Source organism: Lytechinus variegatus, chromosome 4, assembly GCF_018143015.1.
Source record: "Lytechinus variegatus isolate NC3 chromosome 4, Lvar_3.0, whole genome shotgun sequence".
Lineage (NCBI taxonomy): Eukaryota > Metazoa > Echinodermata > Echinoidea > Temnopleuroida > Toxopneustidae > Lytechinus > Lytechinus variegatus.
In genome coordinates this window covers 13,068,511-13,095,004 of record NC_054743.1, presented here as the reverse complement: position 1 = coordinate 13,095,004, position 26,494 = coordinate 13,068,511, and the positions used below count along the sequence as shown (strand labels likewise).

Here is a 26,494-nt window from a genome sequence, read left to right as displayed (position 1 = left end):
CATGTGTTCAATCTCGAATTTTACGTGCAAATTTCGATAATGCAAAATGTCTCAAGGCTTAGCTTCATTGTTTTTCTACAATAATTTATTTACCTTTTCCTGCGTAAAACCTTTTATATTGAAATGGACGTTAATCCCAATTTTCAATTTGAAATCACAACTCAATTCTCAATCTACCTTGATTTAGGTGGAGCGAGTGCAAGAAAAATATCTTATTTCCTGAAATGAACAATATGAATGACTTTTTTAGCTTTTATGTAGGGCCTATATTAGACTGCTTACATAACCAAAATCGCTCCGACCATCTTATGCATTATACATGTTATACACTGACAAGCTAACGGAATAAGAATAGACACTTTGTGTTATATAGTTAATCATAAACCGCGCTAAAAGCATACGGTACTCGAAACGATGTTCAGATTCAATCTTTTATTAGCATGCATCTCCGTAATTTCTTTTCCTTGAAAGGCAATCGTCGAGAGAGGAAAGAACCTGATCGAGGTGTTGTATTTCTTACTAAAACAATATGGATACCTTCTTGAAAATTCTATTGTCTATTTGATCATCAAAATGGCTGGTTTTCTAAATTGCGTTGCGCTTTCTGTCCTTTATATGACAACACAACACAACAATTCATTATATTATACGAGTTTGAATAAAAAAAAAATCAGATTAAGAAGATGGATGGCGCATGTTTGTGTGTGTAGGGAGGGGGGGGGGGGGTTGCATAATGCTTTCATTTATCTGCAAACTTTGTATAGCTTCTATCATGTGTACATCTTTTTCTTGAATTTTGCTTTATTCAGCCTGCTAACCGAACTTATTCACCGTACGACATAGAAGTAACATTAACGAGATGTTTTCGAATAATTGATGGTACAAGCGTACTATGATATTTCAGACAAATTATTACGATCTCATGATCACTGTATAATGGTACAGATAATGTAAATGAGACAATGTTTTCGTAAAGCACAAGTGATTAGTTATATCATTTCTGGATTAGATGTTATGTAAAAAATATGTCATTTTTGGCAGATTATTTTCCGATGATTAAATTGATTTTTAAATAAACAAAATAATGTAGAAATCAATCATGTGTACGTCTGTATTTCATTCCATTTTTAAGAACAGGAGTTCCGGAATGCATGCGAATAATTTATATAACATATATCAGGTTGATTATTTTATTTTTGCATTTTCTTTTCATGACATAAAAAGGCAAATAGATTAAACAGCTCAACATCAAACATAGAAAACGTCAATCGATATGAAAGAGGACAAAATAAATGAAATAAGTTAAGATGATCGGTTATGGAAAATAGAAGATAATTTTCCAGTAGAGCCTACTTTAATGCATTTCTAATGGGACTGAACATTCAAGGGTTGTGGAAATGACGTGTTAAACATAAGTAACAGTATACAATCATACAATACTTTTAATCAAAAGACAGTCAAAACAACCCATTGGTCGAAGTGTCGTATTCGTGATAAACTTGACAGACACTTAAAATATGACCTCCACCTTTTTAAATTGATTTTTAATAAATCTTGATCCAGTTAGGTTGCTGAATCGACAGAAAAACTGATGAATACATGGAATTATGGATTTACTCCTATAGGCCTAGTAAGGTTTATGTTGTTATGTGCAGCTCGCTTATACTTTGGTCACATTTACTCTACGGCAGCCGTACGGCGAATCGAAAACAGCCGTTTTAAAATTGTTTGTACCAACTACATATAGGTAGTTTGAATTAAATTAATAAAACGTCTGTTTTCGACTCGCCGTACGGCCGCCGTAGAGCAAATGTGACCAAGGTATTAGCTAATGAATTGTGAAATATAATTTCAAAGCAAATACAAAAAATACAAATGTGCGTGATAATCTAGGCAAAGGCATCCACCCTTGTTTCTTCTCAAAGTGCACACCCGAAGAATCAAAAGTATTTTAAAATGACTTTTTGTGGTCATATTGTAAAGGGTAAGTATTACTAATCAGATATATAACTCCACTTTTTGAAATAGTGATTAGATTTTGCAGAAATCAGCTCTCAAAAATGACTTATTTTCATGGCATATTTCTGCCTTTCTGCCTTTATTCCGTCCTCCGGCGAGCTGCTCCAGTAACGTCACATCGAAAGCAGTGAGCAGCTGAGCTGACAGCAGCCCATTGACGAGGATCTTTCCAATCAGCGTTTTTTTGCTCTTAAAATTGTTGTTCCTCAAAATATTGGTCTTATTATATAGATAAAAGTTTGAATTTTCTGAACAGTTAAATGAAATGCACATTTAACATATGTTGGTCACCGATATTTAGCTTAGATTTTTTTTTAAAGATATATGTGTGAATAAACAAAGCATATTTTCACTTAGAAATCACGCTTGCGCCACATTGATATTATAATCAATACAAAGCATAGACATTCTTCTTCACGACTGAACAAAACTTATAAAATTTCATTACGTAGCAAAGTCAGGAACCACAAAAAAAAACATGGCAATATCCATCGCGAAATGATTGGAATTGAAGTTGAATTGCCGAAGCATTATGAAGCAACAGCGGCGAACGGGCTTTGTTTCATATATCATTATAAACCCGTACGAGGATGAGAAACAACCTGTGGCCAAATCTGTAGGAACGTTGATTCAGTGGGTGCGGGGATCCAGGTTCGTACTTCTGATTTTTTTTTTGTTCGAGGATTATTTTTTTTATTATATTCCTTCCCGTTCCTACCCAGCTTTTTTTCCTCTTTTTATTTTCATGTGACATTCTATTCAGACCTGCATTTCTAAATCTTACTTCTTAAATGCTGCTTTTGATTTTCAAGGTTTTGATTAGATTCGACACTTATTTGGGCAGGATGGGAGGAGTAGAGGATGAGCTGAATGTCAAGTCCACATCAACTAAAAATTATTTGAATAGAGTAATTTCCCTGTTTTTTTTTTTTTTTTACTAAAAACTGGTATATACACAAAACAATGATATGAAAATTAGAGTTGATTATGTCACATTTCATTTTTATTGCATTTTATTTTTTAATCAAAGTTTTTATGAAATTTTCTTCACTATTTTATTATTTTTCTTTAAAGGGGAATGAAATCTTTGGAACAAGTAGGCTTGTGTCAAAACAAAAAAATCAAAGAATAAGAACAAAGTTTGAGAAAAATCGGACAAATAATAAGAAAGTTATGAGCATTTGAATATTGCAATCAAAAATCATATGGCACTACAAAACTAAACCCCATATACATACTCCAAAAAAAGGCTTTACGTATGTGTTCCTCCCACTACCTAGCTCCGTCACGCCCTTTATTTTTGAGATTAAACACCTTGACAGTTTTGATGTTCATAAAATTCAAATTGCAATTCTAATGTACTACGTAAATCACAACTTAGCACCCCTTAATAATATGATTAATCTATTTGAATACAATAAAGACTACCATTAATACAATACCCTTTTCCACTCTAAATTCCATTATCCTGTAGCATTTAATCAGTCAACCCTTTATTCATTTAAATCCACTGATCCTTAAATATGGAATTCCCTCCCTTCCAATGTAATTTCAAGCACAAATGTTACTTCATTTAAAAACAAAACTTAAAAGTTCACTTGTAATTATGTATGCCAATTAATTACAGAATTTATTTCCACACCCTTCCCCTGACCCCCCCCCTCTCCCCTGTACACTGTAAAAACTGCGGTGTTAAAACTGACACCAATTGGTGTTAATAGAGGACCACACCCTGAGGTGTTAAATTTACACACTAGAGATTAAACATAACACCAAAGAGTGTAAATGTAACAAAAAAACGTGTGGTAAGAACACCTATAGGTGTAAAACTAACACCACCAATTTAACACCGGTGTAAAATAACTGGTCTGGTCCTCTATGTACACCGGTTAACACCACAGTTTTTGCTGTGTGAGTTTACCGTCTTATTTTCTTATGTATTGTTTGTGTTTATTATTGTTACCTTTTCACTTTTATGTACGTTTATATGTGTATTGGGTGTCCCACTCATCAAGCTTTTGCTTTTAGGGGCACCCTAATCATTTTAACTATACTGTGCATTCATGTATGATTTTGTATATATTTTTGGTTTGTATATTGATTTTTTAAATGATTGAATAAAATGAATTGAAATTGAAATATTCAAATACCGTTTAAAAGTACAACCTTTCGAGAAAAAAATGTGACGATATATACACGACACTTAACTTTCAGCAATCAGCACGATAGATACAGAGATGCTAACAAAACATAACTATGGGGCATTGTAAGGAACTTAAGTTCAAAGCGTAGGTCTAAAATTCAAATTCAAGCGTAATGAGGTCGAGTTGCACGTGCAATTCAAATATATGTTTGTGTTTAATCAAAACTTACCCTTGATTTGGGACGTGTGATTGAGTAGAAAATATCTCATAAAATGCCCTAGTTACATTGAAATTGTTCTTTCGTTTTAAATTGTGTGTTCTTGTTTTTGACAAGCTGTATTCCTGTCCAATTCAATGTTATAATCCTCTCCAAAATTGCTCTAAATTGTTTCCATGATCAATAAAGATAAATTTCCTGTTGTATCGTTATAAGTCCAAAACTTGCGAACCGTAGCTCCAGGAAAGCAGAGTGACGAAAAAAATGGCTACATGTCCAAATGAGTAAAAGGACATGATGGAATCTCCCAGATTGTAGAGACCAGAGTCAGCAAGTGTGCAGATCTGTATGTAGAAGAGAGAAACATGTAAGAGAAATAGTCTTAAATAATCAAATCAAAGTACGAAATTTATTACGTTGATGATTATGAAGGACTACAAGAAATACTATCTGCAACATCCACAATATTTTTGAACAAAATGGTTAATACTTGTACTACAGGCTACGGTAGGAAGTATATACACAAGTAGGAAGCCTACCAGACATTTTTATTTTGACTTTAATCAGTTTATATTCTAGTTTTGGTGCACAGATTGTCATCATCATCTGATACAGGAATAAGTCGGTGCAGTGGCATGTAATTTCCGGTCGGCGACAAATAATAGTAGGTTTAGACTGGGAAAAGTTCCACTCAGAGTACCAGTGCTCTACGTCAAGTGATGTACATGTAGGCTCCACTCCACTTCCGCTACACTACCATGACTACATGTACGCTACCTGGGTTGGTGTAGCGTAGTGTAGCGGTAGTGAAGTGGAGCCTGCACGAACATCACTTGAGCTGTGCTCTCTGGGACATTACAAAGAGTGCATTTATCTTCATTGTTGAAAGAAACACCAGACTATAATTTCGATTAGGAATCAGCTAGGTAACCGCTGCTAAAATTTTGTCTGGCTTCATGACATCCTAATTCAGAGTACAATGAAACATATAGCTTAAATTAAACATTCCTCGGAACAGCAACTTTTTTCAGTCTAAAAAGCCAAGCCATTGCCTAGCCAGTTTATTAAGAAATCTGACTGAAGGAAAAATCTGCCGCAACCCCCCCCCCCGGGGGGGGGGGGGCACTTCCATTCACGAGTGGATACCATGCGCGACCATGGGGTCTCGAAAAGCACCCTAAACACGTAATTTCCATATTCTCTGAAAATGCACCCCTTAACAGGTACTGGCGTGTGATACTCTACCCTTAACAAGTATTGGAAACAAAACGATACTCTTGGCAAATATTACCTGAAATGAATCCCTTAAAAAGTACAGGAATGTTTTATTGTTACGGGTCCTTCGGTCGTCGGCTTTACCTTATTTGGTTTAGTACGACCCGTACGACCCCACGTCCTTCTACACCTCGCGCAAATCGGACTCTAAACACGAAGTGTTGGGGCAAAAAGGACATCCTTTATAAAACATTTTAATTTTGTTTTATCATCCCCGCAAATTCGACCCTAAACACGTAATCTTCCTAGCGAAATAGATACCCTTTTTTCATTATTTTTGTGTTTTTGACACCCTTATCACGTTACGTACGTATCGTGCCCTATCGTGAAAAAGACATCCCTTTTACGTGTGTTTTTTTTGGTCGCGCATGGTATCCACTCGTCAATGTAAGACTTTACGTAGTCATGGATGGTAGTACAGCATGAAATAATCAATGCATGATTCTAAAATTATATTAGATCTATATCTATTATCTGACCTGAATGCATCGTCAGTCAGACGCCAGAACAAGTACAGTTTCCAAACATGCTTACCTTGACGCCTTTTGTGAATGGATCAAACAGCGAAACGTGCAGCATCGGCTCCCGGGCAGTGCCCCAGCGGCAAGCAGTGAATGGCCCGCTACTCAGCTTGGAGTTTTTCAATTTAACGCTGACTCACTGACTTGGAGAGGAGCAACACAACGACGACTGTCCAGTAGACAAAATCGGTCTTTACGGCTCATAATTCAATAAAAACGGGCAAAGTAACACAGTTCTGGTTCACTTTTGGTCTGAAGTTGTCGAAAACAGACATGGGATATCACATTACATGAAGAAAACGGTAATTTCAAAAGATATTGAACAGGTCAGTAAGGTGATAAGTGCATGTATAATACATGTATGCACAGAGAGATGATGAGCTCGTCAATTGTGTGACGTCATTCTCGACTGTTATCGACTGCGTGATTGTCCGTCTGGGGGGCTGAGAAGGGTCTCTAATTTCTTGCATTTCCACGACATCTGTAAGACTTTTTAGTGACATATTTGTGTATAAAAAGACAATACCTTTCCATCCATATACAATTTGTCTATTATCATCACTTTCGTGAATTTTCTTCGTGTGTGTTCTTCAATATGGCAAACCTTTAACCTCAAATACATGGCATATCAAATATAATATTTGATGTACAAACAAATAGTATGACGAGATTACTGTTACTAATGAAGGAAAATCCAGAAACATGTTTATCCAGAAATCTGTTTAGTTTTAATAATGATACATGTATCTGCCATTTTTTCTTTTAAATCAAATCTGTTTATTAAAAGTGGTCCTCCGTGCTGGAAATAATATGATTCGAACAAAGTGAGAAATACTAGACAAACAATACACTGAAAGTTTGATCTAAATTAGACATAAAATAAAGTTATGACATTTGAAATATTTGAATTATTTGGGTGAAACATTTCTATTAATGCATTCATAAATATTCATTGAGCAAATCGATGTTGTCATATCCTCACCTCGGTCTTTTATAATTACAGTTTGTCCAATAATTATATAAATTTGTATTAACAACTGATTGACTGCATTAGATATTCATTAATGCAACTTCTGTTATTACAAGTAAGACCTAGGGGATGTTGCAAGAAAAATTTATGTTGGAATTTTGCAATCAATATAACAATTTTAGCTGTAACGAATCATATTACACTTCTTGTTTCAAGAAGCAGTTCTAACATATGGTTAATTTTGTGACCGAAAATAGACTTGTAATTGATCACATGTTTCTTGCAACGCCCCACTAATCATACAAAAATATCGGTACAATTACGATTACAAGTAATACCGTAAGAAATTGGAGAGTGGGGACATGACATCGGTTTACCCATTGCGTATTCATGAAGACGTGCATATAAATGTCTAAAAATATTGCTAAAATTCATTCATTTTGTTATTTGTTATCAGATTTCGATGAAATATTTATCATTATGCTCAATGATTTTTACTCCATTTATTTAGATGTAATTATTTTTAGCCTGGAGCACCCCTTTAACACCACACTCCAAAGTTTCGTATTATGTGGGCTGTATTTGACATGTTAAATCGGCCATTATGTAGGCATTAAAACATTCAATATCAAATTCAATTAAATTAAAGCATTTATTTTCTTCCATTTCATTACATTTTTCGTAAACATGAATTCATACATAAATATTTTTTTTATAAAAATATGTACATATTGGGTTTACGAAAGAAGGCGTATACCCTAAAACTGAGGCTTGTGGCGGGATACGCCTGTAGACAAAAAACCCCAATACAATACAATAGAATAAACAATACAATGAAAAGGGCAGAGAAAAGAAAAGGGAACAAGAGAGGGAGAGCAGGGAGGCGGGCATGAATTACTAAATAAAATAAACAAAATATCAGTGGAGGCAAAATATAAATGCCGCAACAACAATTTGTTCTTGCGGCAACAAATCGTTTAATGTGTGAAGAAAAACAACTTTAAAAATAAATCGTTATACAAGAACTTCTATTAAGCTTGTTTGTCGTGTCTTTGTATATATGATCCTTTTGTTAGCTCTTGTAGAATAATTCAAATTCCTGTCCTAAAACCCCCTGGCGAACTGCGTAAGGGCATTCAGTATGGGGGGGGGGGGCCGGGGCTGGTGTTAACGGCCCACTTACTGCGTTTTTGAATGTTGTAACCAATAGGTAGTGCACATATGCCTGACGGGATTTATTCAACCATGATAAGAATTTAATACTGACTCCACCGGTGCATTTCTATCAGAAACATGATTTATGGAATTGCTCAGTTACTCCCACACCTTCATGTAATTTAGGATCATATGTAATCTATCTTTAAAACGCTTAGGCACGTCGTTCCGATGTAGTAAGTGCTGTATAAAAGCGGAATATTATTATTTTACGATAAGAGAAAAGGTGTAGAATGAACGTGTAAATAATTACCATGCTCACTTAATTATTTTATTATAACCCAATGGTTATAAATCCAGTAGCGGACCGTGACCCGGAGGAGACAAAGCATTGGGGGGGGGGCACTGCATTGTGAACAATGCCGTGCCCCCCCCCCCCAATGCTTTGTCTTCTCGGGGTCACGGTCCGCCACTGTAAATAGCTCAGAACTCCGCTTGCAGACGTTGAATGAGACTAATTTTTATTTCAAGTTTTAAAACCATTAAAAGGAAGATGTGTCCAGAGCTAAGCAATGTCATAACATCGTTATATTCTCTTACATAGGCCTAAATTAATGTTCACAAATCTTAAGGCTTACTAATCCAATTTTCAAGGTTTCCACAAAAGAAGAATGAAGAATCATCAAATTACACCAAACGCCTACATACTTGTGACGATGCGCACATACAAACATGCGGGTTCCATCAATTCCTCAAACCATAGAGCTATTAACAGAGCTAAAGCTATTATCCGTAATAGCTCCATGCTCAAACACTGGAGTAGGGTTTCATCAGTTCTTCCAACGCTTCAGTAAAAATATATTGAATGCAGTAGAGAGCGTACAAGTTCAATATCACATAATTTCTATTGTGACGCTCGGTTGTATTATATTTCGTGCTATTCAATATTGAAGAATGGCATGCAGGTCCACATAGTCGTGTGTAGGCCTAGTGATCGATGGGTTCTCATGTGAGGAAAACCTCAACAAACAAGTCAAAGAAAGCCGTAATTATTTCCAGTAGCTCGTGTTCATTTTCCGTGTTGTCATTCGTCGTGTCTATGTGCGGTATAATCATATGAGTATTACATACATCGATCGTGCTAACAACTGAAGCCATATACATGGGCAGTGTCACATGCGTACTGAAGGTGAGTAGATTCTACAACCATGGAGCTAACAGAGAATAGCTCTATGCTACAACTTTGAATTCAACTGTATTGTGAACATATATTATTCGTCGTATAGTTTAGTCACACAATGTAAGGAATTTAAATAAACATTTTCAAAGGGAATGCAATGCATGTGTATGCGTAGGTGAGTTGGAAGAGGGGGAGTGTGGGCCCGAGAGTGGGCAATGACCAGGGGGGGGGGCACTTCTATTAACGAGTGGTCTTAATCATTTAGATTTGCATTAGAATAAATACATCGCGAACGTTGTATGGATTGTGTTAAAGCAAACGGTATTATTGCATGCAACCTTCCTCTCTGTCAAATGATCAACCTTTGTCCTCACAAAATTGTAAAAGCCATCGATTTCGACTTCGAATTTGAATATACGATATGCGAACCGTGCCTTATAAGTTTACTCTACAGTGTGCAATATCTACATCTGAAATTTATGCAGCCTTTATAAAATATAAATACAAGTACTCTACATACACTCTCGTTTATTTCGCAGTGGAGTATCTGCGCCGCTGGCGCGTTTCCGTTTTACACCCTGGCGAAGGCATTTTCCGGAAAAGTAGCCAAAAAGCGACTAGTGAAGAGTCTACGTTTGTTTACATTATCTATATCAGATAGGCGCGCGATCCAAAGTCCGCACCGAAGTTATCCGCAGAACATACCGTACTTTCAAATGCAGCTGAGCTAATACTTTCCAGGTTCAATACGAATGTTTGCCTTGATCATTTGCCTTGCCGATTTGCTGATGTCTGACTTTCTCTGTATCTGTCTATATATCTATCTCTCAAATTCTATCTCTATCTATTTATGTAACTGCAGTATCTATCTAATAAATTTCTCTGTCTCTCTCATTCTTTATCTAACATCTATCTATCTCAAATTCTCTATCTCTCTCTATCTATCCATCCATCTGTCTGTCTTTCTCTATTTCTCTCTCTCTACCTACCTATGTAACTACAGTATCTATCTGTTAATTTGTCGCTCTTCTCTCTCATTCTTGATCTATCTGACATCTATCTATCTCTCTATCTATCCATCTGTCTGTCTTTCTCTATTTCTCTCTATTTATCTATTTTTTAACTTATCTATCTGTCTGTTAATTTGTTGATAATCTTTGTCTCTCTCCCTCTTTATCTATCTAACATCTATCTATCTCTATCTATACATCTGTCTGTCTTTCTCTATTTCTCTCTATCTATATATCTATCTATGTATCTATCTATCTGTTAATTTGTCTATCTTCTCTGTCTCTCTCATTCTTTATTTTTCTATCTATCTAACATCTATCTACCTGTCTCTCAAATTCTCTATCTCTCTCCCTCTCTAGCATCTGTCTGTCTTTTTTCTCTCTCTCTCTTTGTCCGTCCATATTTTTATCTACAACATCTCTCTCCCTCTCTATCTATCCTCTCTCTCTTTCTCTCTCTCCCCCTCTCCCTCTATATATCGACCTCTGTCTCTCCCCCTCTCTCTATGATCTATCTATCCATCCATCTCTCCCTCTTTCTCTCTCTTTCTATCTATCTATCCACCTCTTTCTCTCTCTCTCTTTCTATCTATCTATCTATCTGTCTATCTTGTCTCTATCTATATATTTATCAGTCTTCTATATCTATCTTTCGGCAGCTTCTAAGTGTATCAATCCATCAAACTTCAGTTTGTCTTTCCATTATAAGTATCTGTTTATTTTTATTTTGCCTGTCATTCTATTCATTTAGTTAATAATTTATTTTTAGAAAAAAAACTATCATAAACAACGCGACTGCAAAAGCATGATCGGATTTCACTCCTGACTGCCGCTCTCTCTGTACATGAAGTGCCGAGGAACTCTGTGCTCTGATCAGTAACTGTGCAAATTGCATGCGGTGGTGGACTAGCCTGTGTAGCACGCTGCATGCAACCAGCGACGTGTGTAGACTCTTCACTAGTCGCTTTTTGGCTACTTTTCCGGAAAATGCCTTCGCCAGGGTGTAAAACGGAAACGCGCCCCCCGCTGTTAGCCATGGTGGAGGTATGTGTAGTTGACATTGACTTTAGTGTTTCCACGGTAACTGAAGGAAAGGCAAAATGATGAATTTGATCTTTGCAAACCGGTGCTTCATCAACATGGTAATTGGAATGACTAGCGAATTAACATGTAACGGGTAATAGGCCTATTCCATGCTACAGCGTAGGTGTCAAAAGAACTTGACCTTAGTATCATTTGACTTCCTGTAAATTTTCACATTTTCGAATTCCGCATGCACTAACATTGTGTTGTTGAAGTCGATACCGGTACTGCGTCTTAATATTCACTGTGTATATGTATATATTTTCCATTCATGCCACCCTGTTTAGAAGGAGGATGATGTTAGTTTCAATACTATTAAGAAGATTGTCATTACTTCCGCCATGAATTTCATCAAATTGATTTCCGTAACCATCGCCATTCACCATCATCACGAGATGTTCTCTTTGATTGTGAGGAAAATGATCATCATCGTGACTGCCTTGGTTTGTACCAACACCATGCACCACTCCTGGTCCACCGCCACCACTCTAATGACCACCACCATCAACATAATTACTCTAAATAAATTCTCCTCAATCTGATCGCTTACGTCATTAATGGATCATTTTAATGTACTTAACACATACGCTTGTAATTGCTGCCAATACGGGTACAGTGCAAACCCAAACACACTCGGTATAATACGCAAGTGGCGACACACACGTATGCGTCATGCACATGGTCATGCATGTGAGGACGTTTTGTTTGTGTATGACCAACTGGGGACGTCTGCAAAGCATACATTTTTGTTTATTTTTCTAGACAAGTTCTTTGCTGCCATGTGCCTTTGATTTCCCGCCATTTGAGAAGCAACGGCGAACGTCCTGGCTTAACACACACACACACACACCCACCCTCACCCACAGAAATACCCTCCAATAAAAACACACATATAAACGCACAAATTAATAAATAAGTTGTTCCCATACATTTTATTGACACGACAGAAGACTTCCTACCTACTCACGCGTGGAAACGTACATTATAGGCATTATTTCATGTAATGATGAGCATTGGAGATAAAATCGTCACTTTTCAAATACTACAAAAAAAAATGGAATAATGTTTACACAGGATTAAAAAAAAATATGTTGGTATATAATCAAACGTCATTATTTTCATTTGTAGATTTACCCTCTCATCTCTTTCCTTATATATGTTATAATTTGTCTTGGTTTATGCTCTTAGGTTTGACGTTGATGTTCAAGTAAGAATGGAAATGAAGCAAACTGCTGCAACAAGCGACACAGATCGGGAGAATGCGACGACTAACCGCATCTTTACTGTAAGTAAATATTACTACCACTCTCACTTACTTCCACTCTCACGTACTACCACTCTCACTTACTACCACTCTCACTTACTACCACTCTCACTTACTACCACTCTCACTTACTACCACTCTCACTTACTACCACTCTCACTTACTACCACTCTCACGTACTACCACTCTCACTTACTACCACTCTCACTTACTACCACTCTCACTTACTACCACTCTCACTTACTACCACTCTCACTTACTACCACTCTCACTTACTACCACTCTCACTTACTACCACTCTCACTTACTACCACTCCCACTTACTACCACTCTCACTTACTATCATTCTCACTTACTACCACTCTCACTTACTACCACTCTCACTCAGGGGCGTCGATCCATTTTTCAGATTGGGGGGGGCAAAATCATTAACGTTCCACAAGCGCTGGATCGTACAAGACACTCACACATACACACGCACACACACACATATATATGTATAATATATATGTACACACACGCACACCCACACACACACATACACACACACACACACATACACACACACACACAAATATATATATATATATGACTTATGAGACACAGTCACGTACCTCACCAATAAATTAATGCGAGCGCGAAGCGCGAGCTGATTTGTTTTTACTATACTGGCAGGAAAAGCGTGCCTGTTTAGAACTGTTTGTAGTAACTCATGATGAGAATATATCACTACACAGATAGTACGAGTGCCGAGAGTGAGCTAAAAAAAAAATTATATTCTGACCTGAAAGCTTGATATTCTAAGCATTTTTGGTACCAATGATTAAAATTGGTATCTAAAAGAAGAATAGATGCGAGCGCGCAGCGCGAGCTGAAAATTTTTATTTTTCGATCTGAAAAAAAATTACAGTTTACTGGACGTTTTTGATAAAGAACAAGATATATATCCAAGAAAAGATGATTGAAAATCGAAGCAGGAGGTCTTTTGAGGCTTTAAAGTGAAAACAGGACATTTGCATTCACCTATTTTATCATGAAAAGTATATGTTTTTGTTACATAAATGATGCGAGCGCGAAGCGCGAGCTGAAAATTTTTATATTTCAATCAGAAAAGCGGGAATTTTGAGCACGATTTTAATTAAAGAACGAGTTGTTTATCTCATTCTCGCTTGCTGAACATTAAAATCTTGTTTTTTTTTGCCATATCCGGAATTATTGGGGGGGGGGGCAAAATGATATGTTTGCCCCCCAATATTTTCATTGGTGGGGCGATCGCCCCCCCTGCCCCCCCCAGGATCGACGCCTCTGCTCTCACTTACTTCCACTCTCACGTACTACCACTCTCACGTACTACCACTCTCACGTACTACCACTCTCACGTACTACCACTCTCACTTACTACCACTCTCACTACCACTCTCACGTACTACCACTCTCACTTACTACCACTCTCACGTACTACCACTCTCACTTACTACCACTCTCACTTACTACCACTCTCACGTACTACCACTCTCACTTACTACCACTCTCACTTACTACCACTCTCATTTAGTACCACTCTACCGTACTACCACTCTCATTTACTACCACTCTCACTTACTACCACTCTCACTAACTACCACCTCATAAAACACACATGCACCACTTCCTCAACTTACGTGGGTAAGAATAGTCATGGGTGGATCTTTGACTGCAAATCAAAATGCCCATCTTCAGTCACAATCGAGAGACCAGCTCTATGCTATTCATGTTATATTATTATCATTATTCTTCAATCGATGTATCATGTAATTTTCATGGTCTCTCCTTTGTGTAACAAAATAATATAGGCAGCAAAATCTGGCAATTTGGATGAATTGCGAGACCATTTGGACGCGGATTCCAGTAGGATTAACGCTACAAACAGCAATGGATTGTCACCGCTCTATTTAGCCGTGAAAGGGGGCAGTCTGTCATGTGTTAAACTTCTCGTCTCGAAAAACGCAGGTGAGCATGAAAAAAAATGGTCGCGTTTGAAAAAAAAAATAAATTTCTTCCGATCACATATTTAAGAGAATGCTGGGCGATATCTCCATTATAACAGCAGTAAAAGTTCCGGGTCAGACGGAACCTGACAAGAGTCCACTGTGACCACACTCACGGATTACTAATTTTGATGCAGAAAAGGTTCAGGTCAATGTGATCAGTGAAACTTCTTCTATTTGGTTTTGTTTCTATATTATTTATTCATTCATTTATTTGTTTATTTTTTTTAGTATTTATGAATATTTTCATGTTAGGTTATCAGTGTTATTATTATAGCTATTATTATTTTATTATTATTATTATTATTATAATTATTATTATCATTTTCCTCAACATTATTCTTATATATCATCAGTACTTTTTGTTTGAGGTAAAGTGCTTTTACTTTTATATGAGACAGTACAATATAATTAGAGCGTGACCAATATGTTTTGTATAAATTCTTAAGATAGTCTGTAGGTGTATTGTATTGCTTAGATTTTAATCTATAAGAGGATTGGTTATTCGTGGTTCAATATTCATTTTTTTTTAATTTGATGAATACCATGTCATTGATTTTTCTAACCTATTGCATCCGCCTTTGAAATAGAAAATGAATCAATGCGGACTATTCAAACATTGGGTTTATTTGCACATATTCTGTATGTACTCTGTCGACAATGAGGTCATCCAATCATCATATTGCACACGTACTAAAACGCAGCAGACTGTATTACAATTGTTATATCGACAACTATGATAAAAACAAAATGTTACTGACTACCGAACCGGATTTCATATAATGAGACAAAAGTAATTACTGCTTCATGATTAAAAACATTAAAACAAAATAGTATCGGTTGAGATGATAAGCAACGTTATGGGGAAGGGCTTCTGGAGTTTGGTGAATGAAAATAGTAAACAAAGAACTAATCTTTGTGAGACGAATTATATCAATATTTGATGTAAGTTAGGAGAGAATACAACAAATTACAGCTAGGAAACCTTAGCCTGAACGCTGAAAATATCATGAATTTAATTACAAACTTCAACTTCCACCTTTTCACAGACTGATTAATTTTTGCTCGTGTGTATAAAATGAGCTGAAAAAAGACATAGTAATCATTCTCTCTATTTATACATGATTTATCAAGATGGTTTTCAAAAAGTATGCAATGTTCGTCGAAGAAACACGATCAGATTTATTGGCTTTGTAGGTCTATAAATGTTTTGAATCATTTAAACGATCTCGCTCTCTCTCCTTCTCTTTCTTCTTCTCTCTCTATATACAGTGAGTCCCAGAAAAAACGAAACCGAAATTGAGCGATTATTTATCATAACTTAATCACAAATATAATAGACAAATGACCTACCAATGTAAAGCTTAGAATCCCATCTTTCATCTGATATTGATATTACTTAAGTTATTCGTCATTCACGCATGAGTGAGAAAAACAGTTTGAAGAAAGGATACCAAAAACTCATTTGGCGGGAGGTATCTGATTTCAAAAAGAAAATCACATGCCTAAAAAGTTCAATATCTGCTCTTTAATTTGATACCTTAGTCACAAAACGGTCAAGAAGTAAAAAACTAAGTTCCCTCGAAACAATGCTTGTATTTCCATAATTTCATTAAATAAACGTGTTTTCACCGGTTTCCCACAGAAGCTATCGCATGGTTAGCAAAAGACTTAATGCAAGGCTGATCGTCAACAAAAAGGAGTGTCAAGTGAGTTTGAACGGTAGCCTGTAGAACCTTTTCATTTTATGAAATTATTGAAATTCAAGCCTTATTTCAAATAACCAGAACATGGTTATTTTGAGACCATTTCCTATAATTGAGGTATCAAATTAAAGAGCAGATATTGAACTTTTTAGAAATGTGGTTTTCTTTTTGAAACCCAAATACAGCCCGCCAAATGACTTTTTGGTATCCCCTCTTCAAATTGTTTTTGTTTACTCATGCGTGAATGAGAATTAATCTAAGTAATTTCAGATGAACGAGGGGATCCTAAGCTTTACAAAGGTCATTTGTCTATTGTATTTGTGATTAAGTTTTGATAAATCATTGATAAATCTCGGTTTCGTTTTTGTGAGACGTACTGTATGATATCCCGATTTATCTCGTTAGTTTTCTCACCTGTTTCACTGTAATATTTATCATGTCTTCCCCAGATGTGAATATGATGGCTAGATCAAGCCTGGTTGTGACAGGACCGTCGGAGGATGCGTGGACGTTAGCTTACTCTGAGGTGACAATCATTCCTGAGAATATAATGAGTAAAATGATGACTCTGGAACTTTGAAATATCATGGTGTATGATTTCAGGTTTCTATAAATGCACATATCCTATAGCAGACTGAATTTCAACAGAACCAGGGCCCCAATGCATAAAAGATAGTATTATGGTAACTTTGCCATCCGATGGTCATTACCATGGCAACGCTGATGAACAGCCAATCACAATCAAGAGTTCCATTTAAGCTATCATTGGATGGCAAAGTTACGGTAATGGCCCGGGGGGGGGGGGGCACTTACATTGACGAGTGGATACCATGCGCGACCAAAATAACACTTAAAAAGGATGTCCCTTTCATGATAGGGCACGTTACGTACGTAACTTGATAACGGTGTCAAACACACAAAAATAATGAAAAAGGGTATTTATTTCGCTAGGAAAATTACGTGTTTAGGGTCGAATTTGCGGGGATGCTAAAGCAAAATTAATTTTTTTTTTATAAAGGATGTCCTTTTTGCCCAACACTCCGTGTTTAGAGTCCGATTGGCGCGAGGTGTAAAAGATGGGGTCGTACTAAACCAAATAAGGTAAGCCGACGACCGAAGGACCCGTAACAATAAAACACTCCTGTACTTGTTTATAAGGGTTCATTACGGGGAACATTTGCCAAGAGTATCGTTTTGTTTCCAATACTTGTTAAGGGTAGGGTTTCACACGTCAATACTTGTTAAGGGTTGCACTTTCAGAATATGGAAATTACGTGCTTTTCGAGACCCCATGGTCGCGCATGGTATCCACTCGTGGATGGAAGTGGCCCCCGGGGTTAATGGTAACTTTTATGTAAAGGGGCACAGATCGTACAGGCTTATAATCTAAATCGTGTCTAAAATGGTGACATCTCCTTGAAGAGTGTTCCATTTTTCGTCCAACTGGTTGCCAGATCTTAATCTTAAAAACCTTCCTTGATTTGATTGGCTTGGAAGGACAGTTTCCTATGGTAACTTCCGGATAAAACATCTGAAAAATCATTTCATGAAACACCCCCAGGTCAGGCCAATGGCAAAGACGTAGTCTACATTATGCATTTCCATTTTCAGCAACATATTAATTATGTACCCTTTTATCTGATGCAGTGTGCATTATCACCATTCCTTCTTGCCTGTCGACTCGGCCACCAGTCTGTAGTCGAGTTCCTGTTCTACAACGGTGCTGATCTACGCCAGACCAGTGCCGATGATGATCGCAATTGCTTATCCTTGGCCATCATGTATAACCGGGAGTAAGTTATTTGATAAAACTAAAAATCAGATCAATATTAATATCAAAGTCGAAACGTCGAGATTGGGTGTTCCTTTTCATGACAAACACTTGCCCAAGAAAGATACATTGTGTACCGTGAAACCTACTGCACAGGTCAATATCGTCATGACGTATTCGAGTTTGGTCCTCCCCCTTCTGGGTCATGTTCAATAACTAATTTAATTGTGGCAAAATGCACAATTTCTGTAACAAGTTTACGTAAATCAGGCAGTACAATTCAATGATTGCAGCAACTTTGTACTACTCTTGTAGTCAGGCGCGCCGGAACACTTTCAGTTTTTGGGAGGCAAAATCCCGAAGGGGGCACAATATTTTTGACAGCGTGAGATACCGAAGCGATCGAGCGGGAGAGGGCGTGGGACGCCCCCCCCCCACGGTCAGGACTTTGTGTAATAATTGAGTTTAAAAGTTACGTTTCTAAGAGAATTCAAAAATAAATTTCTTGAGAATTAAACATAGAATTCACTACGAAAGACTATACTCAGAGTTTATGAGAACCTACGCGCAAAACGATCGCATAATTCGGAATGTGGTTTTCGTGTCTGATCAATTAAATTACGTAATACGCTGATATTGACTCAAAATACCAGAAATTACATTTTTCATGCAATATCCTTTCAGAAATATTTATGTACATTTACATACACGGACGACGCGAGAGAGCACAATTATCATAAGTTTCAAGGAGTGTATTAAGCAAAAGAAGCGTAACAACAGAACCAAAATACACTCTAATGAATGTCTTTTTAAATTCAAAATGTCAAACTGTTCTGACGTGGCAGACGACGATAAGCGCTTAAATCCCCATTCTATTTAAATCATTTCTGACCTCAGCATTGGAGAGAGTCCCTGATTATCCATGCATAGGCAAAACGTTTCATATTTTGTAACTGGAGGAAAAAGAAATATGACCTGCTTAATTATTGTCCCACAATTTAAAACTTTTCTGAAAATTTAAAACATTACTCGATTTATGTGTTTCCTTTGGCATGTTTTGTATGGGAAGCATTTTTGGATTGCCCCTTCAAAATCTTCTTTTTTCTTTACATATTTTCTGGGGAAAATGTGACCATAACTAGGAAATGATGAATATCAAATTCCAGGAAATATTCATTTGTAAATAATCATGAACAACAAACTACGGCAGTTCATAATGTACATTATGTAATATTTAGAAGAAAACAATTACATTCCAACAGCGGATGTGGTTGACGGTACACCATGTGGAGTTTTCGAAAAAAGTGGATAGAGGAAGAAGTGAAATTGATAGGAGGAAGTAGACAGTTGATAGTCGAGTAATTTTTTGTTCAAACGAGCGTAGTCCTGATAAAGACAGTAAACCAGAAAAGGCTGAAGAAGAGGTTTGATTAGTTGATAGATGAGTACTCCTGTTCTGCACTCCATTCGCCGACTCAAGCTAACATCTTCTCATTTATCCAATAAGCAACTACTCAATCCTTTATAACTCTTTAGACTTTTCTTCGGTTTTACAGCTATTTTCAGATTCCATATATTGCTCGAGTAACTAGCGTTCACGCGCGTTGGTGATATCGGGTCCGGGGAGATTGTATAGTAATCTATTTCATGCGAATCGCTATTACGTGATTATGCTAATTTATGCGTAATTAGTATGCGAAATCATACTTTTTCCTGTAACTCCTTAAATAAAGCTCCAAATGTACTAATTTTTGGTATAGAAACTCTTTGTGGTGTTCTGTGGTGTACATGAAAAAAAAATGCGATATCAAATCATTTTCTTATGGATTTTATTGTTTTTGCAATTTCTTATGTATTTCTTTGTTTTTTGACCTTTTGTTTTTCATTGTTTCTTCAATGAAATTTGTTGGGGACTCTTCTAAGATCATAAAAAGCATAAAATAAATACATTTAGACCAGCAAAACTAAAAATAATCATACATTTATGAATTTTGGTTTAAAACACAATTTGCATTGACTTTGTACACCAAATCACGTTTTCGAGCAATTTTCGGTCTGACATGCACGTACATAATGTTGCGTAATTTCGCAACCACGTACCCAGGTGATTCAAAGTTGGTCTCAAAAGTTGCGCAAGACGTGAAAGTAAAAAGTCAGCGAGTGGCGCGGTCAAAAAATTTCGCGCGGCGAAAATATTGAGCGATTCGTTGAGGGGAGGGGGCTCCGAGGCCCCCCCACCGGCCTAGATAGGGTTAAGGCCTAATATTTCAAGCTGACTATTACGAAAAAAAATTATGCAATGATCACGCCGCCATCTTATAGGCTGAAGCAATAGCATGCGTTGGTGCATGATCTGCAGCTGGCGCATTTTATTCATATATCCTCTGAGGGAGGGCGCTATAAGATTACGATGTCATATGCTTAAGGTTCACTACTTCATCGAAATTGCTGTAATCGTAGTTTACCTCTTTTCATAGGGATACTTCGAAGTTTTTGGTGACGCATACCGATTTCGATACACTCTTGGTCCTTATGAAGACGAAGTCACATGACCTCACTTTGGGCCTGGGACGTCGAGCATTCAAAACGTCTACGCCTATGAGACAGCTGATACAATACATGCCTGGTTTGTGAAAAAAAAGTTGCTATGGCAGTCTCTATTAACATATTAATTGAAAAAATGGTATAGATACACAGCAAAAACTGTGGTGTTAAGCGGTGTACATAGATGACCACACCAGTACACCGGTGTTAAATAAGTGGTGTTAGTTTTACACCTATAGGTGTTATTATAACACCTTTTGTTGTTACATTTACACTCTTTGGTGTTTAATCTCTAGGGTGTAATTTTAACACCTCAGTGTGTGGTCCTCTATTAACACCAATTGGTGTCAGTTATAACATCGCAGCTTTTACAGTGTAACATACATGCACCCGATTTTGCATATTTCGACAAGTTCAAAGGTTTGATGTAGTGAGTAACTCAGGGTTGTGCATTCGACATGTGTTTAGGCAGGGGTGACATATCCCTTCTATTTTTGAAGTAGTGAAAATGAAAATGGAAAGAGGAGGAAAAAACGAATAAGGATAAAGAAGACATTGCATAAAGTGAGAAATCAGGAACCCGTCTTAAAAAAGTTTCCATTGATGCGATCAATCGTAACTCTATGGAAATCCATCAGTGTCATATTTGTTTCTACATGAAATTTGCCCTTTGTAAACAAAGAGAAGCACAGTGAATTTTCTAGAAATCAATGAAAACATGAATGTAAATCATAGAAAATATTTTGAAAAACATGCATAATAGATGTTGATGTTCCTGGCCGTCCATAGTTGTGATTGATCAGCTCAATCGCAACTCTTTGTTAGACGGGTCCATGGGCTGCATAACTCTATGATACCCTCTATGATTTATTATGAATTTATATATTGGTTTTCTTGCCCCGTCCCCTGTCATGAGACCGCCCCTTTATTTGGAAGACTCAGTGTCATTTCATAACTTCGGGCCAGCTTTGAATATTGTACAACAAACAAATCGTTCGTATTTGTTTTTAAATTTGTCTTTACTTAATTATAATACATGTAGTTTTCCACAAAGTATGATCAAAAGAGGAAAATCAGTAAATTTCCAGTACAAAGTTGCTCTCTGATGGGCAAGAATTTAGTTTTATTTCGCACACAGGGAACACTTGATACTGCACAAATATCCCATGTATTCATGATTCAGTTTGTATGCTCGTTATACAAAATGAAATGATTCTAACTAATTACACTTATTCAATATCGGCTAAATAGAAAAACATAGACACTGATAATGCGTATAATAAAAACACTACTTGACATACACCAAAGTAATAAATATATGCCTGTAATTTGAAATTGTATTATTAATGCAGTCACATAAATATTGTCCATCTATTAACTAATTGTCAATAGATGTAGCTGAGATCGTAATGGATAGATGCATCACATTAAATGAAAATGGCGATGAAGTCAAGTGCTACCTGGAACTTCTCGATGATTACTTTTCTCCTTGGGCACAGCAGAACAAATGTAAGTATATAATTGCAATCGTGTTATATTTAGTTTTGTTTCTTTATTCTATAATGATTACTCTTCATTATTTTCAATTTTATTTTAGACTATTTTGCGTTGTTGTATGTGTTTCTATTTTATGTATTATATTGTTGTCAACTTACATTTTCAAGCTACTTTCTGTAACGTCTCGTGTCTCATTTCTTTTATATATCCCCCGCCTCCTTTGCCCTTTTAGATATTCGAATTATGTAACTTTATTGTATTTTGAAAGCCGGTTCGTTTGTATTGGTATGTATAAGCGTGTTACTAGTATAAAACATGTCAAAATGGGTTTTATTTCATAAACTCCTCAAAAAAGTTTGGAGATCTTAGTTTGGCCATTAATTCCTCTCAACTCCCAATGTTACACAATGCATATTTCATATCATTAAAAGATAATTTAATTATCTTTCAATCAGTACACTACATGATATGAATATGGTTCACGTGGAGGTGCAGTGCCTTGAAATGTGGGACATGGTCGCAATTCAAAAGTTGCAAAATGACACAATTATGAAAGTCACTGCTTTTTTCGTGGTGATGAGTGAGTTTCTCAGCGGTTTCTTTTGTCTTCATGCACCTTAACATCAACATTAACATGGAATCAAACACACCTCTGCAAAAGCAAACACATAACAAAAAAACATGCATGGATATTTCAAACCACGACTCAAACTGGCATGTTATCTCACAGATCTCCATGTTAATCTTGATGTTAAGGTGCATGAAAACAAAATGAACCGCTGAGAAACACACTCATCACCACAGAAAAAAGGAAAAGTTATTTTCACTGTGTGTCATTTTGCAACTTTTGACTTTTGACCCTCCCCACATTTCAAGGCACTGTGCAAAAAGGGGAACCATAATCATATCATGTAGGGTATCATTAAAACAAAATGAAATGATCTTTCATTGCTATCAATCACATTAATATGCACTAAAATCAAGGTAGAGATTATCGATCGAAATCAGATCTCCAAACTTCTTGAGGGGTTTAGAATATAATATGGTTTGCATTGCTTCGGGCACTGTTATTTTCACCCATAATTATCATAAAATCCCTTTGTTGTCTTCGCATCATAATCCTGTATAAATTTTCTTCGACTTATTGGCTTTTTTCTTGGTAGCTTATAGCTATTGCTTTCGACCATTCGGGTATATATACATGCGTAACAGTTAAAATACGAATAGAACAAGATGCTTACTGTTGAAACGGGAAAAACATAATTTATGGGGTTACTATTGTTGTTATTTAAACCCTTCTAATAGATACCAATGATGTCTTTGATGACGATGGAAACTTACTAGTGAATGCTCAACCAAATCGTACTCACATAGAAAATGGTCAGCATATACATTCATTGGCCTTTGATTAAATTTTTCATTTTGAGAGTATTGATATAATAATAATTGTTACAGCAACCACTAATTTCACATTCTCTATTCATCGTGATATATTATTATGTATGTTATTATTGATATTGTATATTATCATCATCATCATAACCATCACTTTATTTTGTTTTGTTATCGTTGATAAAATAATGCAGCTACTATAGATATAATTTTTCACTTCATCATCAATATTACGAATTTTTAAAGCATTATCGTCATTATTATCATAATTTTCATTTTCGAGGTAGTAGTAGCAGAAGTAGTTATAATAGTTAAAGGTGTTGTTTAACTTTGTGAGCAGCCGATTTAAAAAACCAAGATGAAACATGTGTACAGGTGCATGTATTAGAACTAATAAACCCTGAAAACAACCATTATTGAGAATGAAAAGCTAAAACTACAAGGCAAACCCTGATTTGGTAATTAGGCGTCTTATAGACACCTAAATAGTACACATAAGTGTATGGGATGAAATTAAGATGGTGTTTCCGGTCACTTTATATTTCAATTTTTGAAGCACTAAATAATCATTTTCGTACGCAATTTTTTCAGGGCTTCATTTTTTGGAACATATCACAGACACAGGTGATAAGTGTGACCTTCTAGCTCAGATTTTTAAAAAGTCAAACCAATGTTAACCAATCACTTTAAGGTAGTAGTTGCAATATTCACATCGTTATCATTATGCAGAATTATAGTGGAAGTAGTAGTTATCATGATAGTAAGTGGTACAATGACTATATATTTAAGCCGTGTCCAATTAGGCTATTGTTCGATTTATTTATTTCATTACAATAGACAATACTGATGTCTTTGACGACGACGGAAAGCTATGCGTGGACATTGAACAGAATCATACTAAAATAAGAAATGGTAATCACCCCTTGGCCCTTATGGTAAGCATTTACTCCAATCCATCATTTCTAGAAATGAAAATATTATTAGGACGTATAAAACACTAATAAAGTTTCAATCAAAAGAAATATTTTATTTATTTATTAACCGATTGATTTATTTATTAGAATATGTTTATTCAGTTACAAGAGATAAGCTTAAAACTGTTTTTCATCACCAACCTGATGAAAACATAGTAAAGATAACAAAACTAATCATATCATACATGAAAATAAAATATAATATAAAATAAATATCATATTTCGGTCATATAAATCCATACTGATCCTATTTATCAAATATTATATCTTTTGAGAGACAATATTGTAAATATGATGATAATGAAAGTAATACATAAACCTTTATTTGTTATGTTACCCCTGTGTGACTTGGGTAATAAGGTAATTCGAAAGAGACAACTCTGTGTTTACGTCTTTCACTGTAATCAGAATAGATACATGAACATCTTCAAAAACTCCTTCTGTAAGTAATGTGGGAACACAATTAGGGTCAGACCAGGTGCCGATCCTGGGATGTAAGTCGGCCTTCGGTCCCCTCAGACCCCATTTTGATTTTGTTCTACTAATTAGCTTATTAATTGATGTATTTTTATACTATTGTCTGTTAGTGGTAACCTTTGATTATGTATTATTTTTTTTTTATTCTTGAAATCATTAGTCTATAAAATACTGGATTAAAATCGTAACCAATGGTATTTACGTTAATATGAAATTTTTTTCTTCCAGCAAGAACAGGTGCGCCACGTCCATCTTCTGACCCATCCTCTCTCAATCAAGCTCATCGAACACAAATGGCGAGTCTTTGGATTCGCATTGAATTTGGTCTCTCTCCTTGTGTATCTCATCTTTCTAATTTTTCTCACTGGATACGTGTTGGTGAATCCTCCTTCTTTCTACTTCACGTTCTACAATGACACCCACGTCGATTGGGTCTACGATCCGAGCAAGCTGTTACCTGATGAAACGTATTCTGATGCTGCAAAGTATTTCTTTGGGAGTAACAGTGCTGGATTCCTGTTGACGTTGGTTGTCCTCAATGTTATCAAAGAGGTAATTGATTAGGTTTCACATAAGCTCTTGGAATATTCGATATTTATTTATTTCCGTTTTCGTTAGACAGGGTGGTCTCTTCAGTACATAAAAACTGCTTTTCGAGAGAGCCCTGTACATATGAAAATACTTAAAACAATTATAATAAAATACATAATACAGAATTAATTCAAAAGAAAAAAACTGCAGACAATATAAAAGAATAAAATGAAAGCATACATATCAAATTGAAAATACACAATAGATACACAGAGTGGTCGAAATGTAACAATAAAAATACATTAAAATAAAATGAAATAGCGATAATGATCATGCTACTGGCTTGAACAATTTAAAAAATATATGAAAACTGAGAAATAAACAATCAGATTATAGTACAATTTATTAGTATGATAGAATAACAATTAAATAAAACGAAACGATTCTCTAATTGCACAGGACCCCCTCCCCCTTTGTGGAAATTTTGGCAGTATTCATAAAAAAAGGAAAAATAACTTGATAAAAAGGTCTGTTATACATGATTTAAACTAACTATATTCATTTTTGTCTCGCCCACCAGAGGTAAAGGCGAGACTTAGTCATCCAAATGTCGTCCGTCCGTCACAAAACAACGCTCGGGTGGTGTGACCATGCCTTAAAGCCCGAGCGTTGTTGGAGCGGTCGTGGAGTGGAGAGAAAAAATCATCACCGCTCGCTACCGTTCACCATTTTCGATT

General features: G+C 36.1%; 1 protein-coding gene across 2 annotated transcripts in view; it reads left to right on the top strand.

Annotated features, from left to right (window-relative positions):
* Positions 1-9,288: 9,288 nt before the first annotated feature.
* LOC121413427 (transient receptor potential cation channel subfamily A member 1 homolog) overlaps positions 9,289-26,494 on the top strand; it is a 30,738-nt gene continuing 13,532 nt past the window's right edge. Inside the window, exons 1-10 of one of the 2 annotated variants that reach the window (XM_041606239.1) lie at positions 9,289-9,490; positions 12,763-12,859; positions 14,671-14,827; positions 17,021-17,097; positions 18,219-18,364; positions 20,820-20,968; positions 22,279-22,395; positions 23,689-23,763; positions 24,613-24,710; positions 25,455-25,778. In XM_041606239.1, coding sequence (XP_041462173.1) covers positions 12,788-12,859; positions 14,671-14,827; positions 17,021-17,097; positions 18,219-18,364; positions 20,820-20,968; positions 22,279-22,395; positions 23,689-23,763; positions 24,613-24,710; positions 25,455-25,778 — 1,215 coding nt within the window. In that variant the 5' untranslated portion in view covers positions 9,289-9,490; positions 12,763-12,787. The remainder of the gene's footprint in view (positions 9,491-12,762; positions 12,860-14,670; positions 14,828-17,020; positions 17,098-18,218; positions 18,365-20,819; positions 20,969-22,278; positions 22,396-23,688; positions 23,764-24,612; positions 24,711-25,454; positions 25,779-26,494) is intronic. The other variant, XM_041606240.1, reaches the window with a different exon arrangement.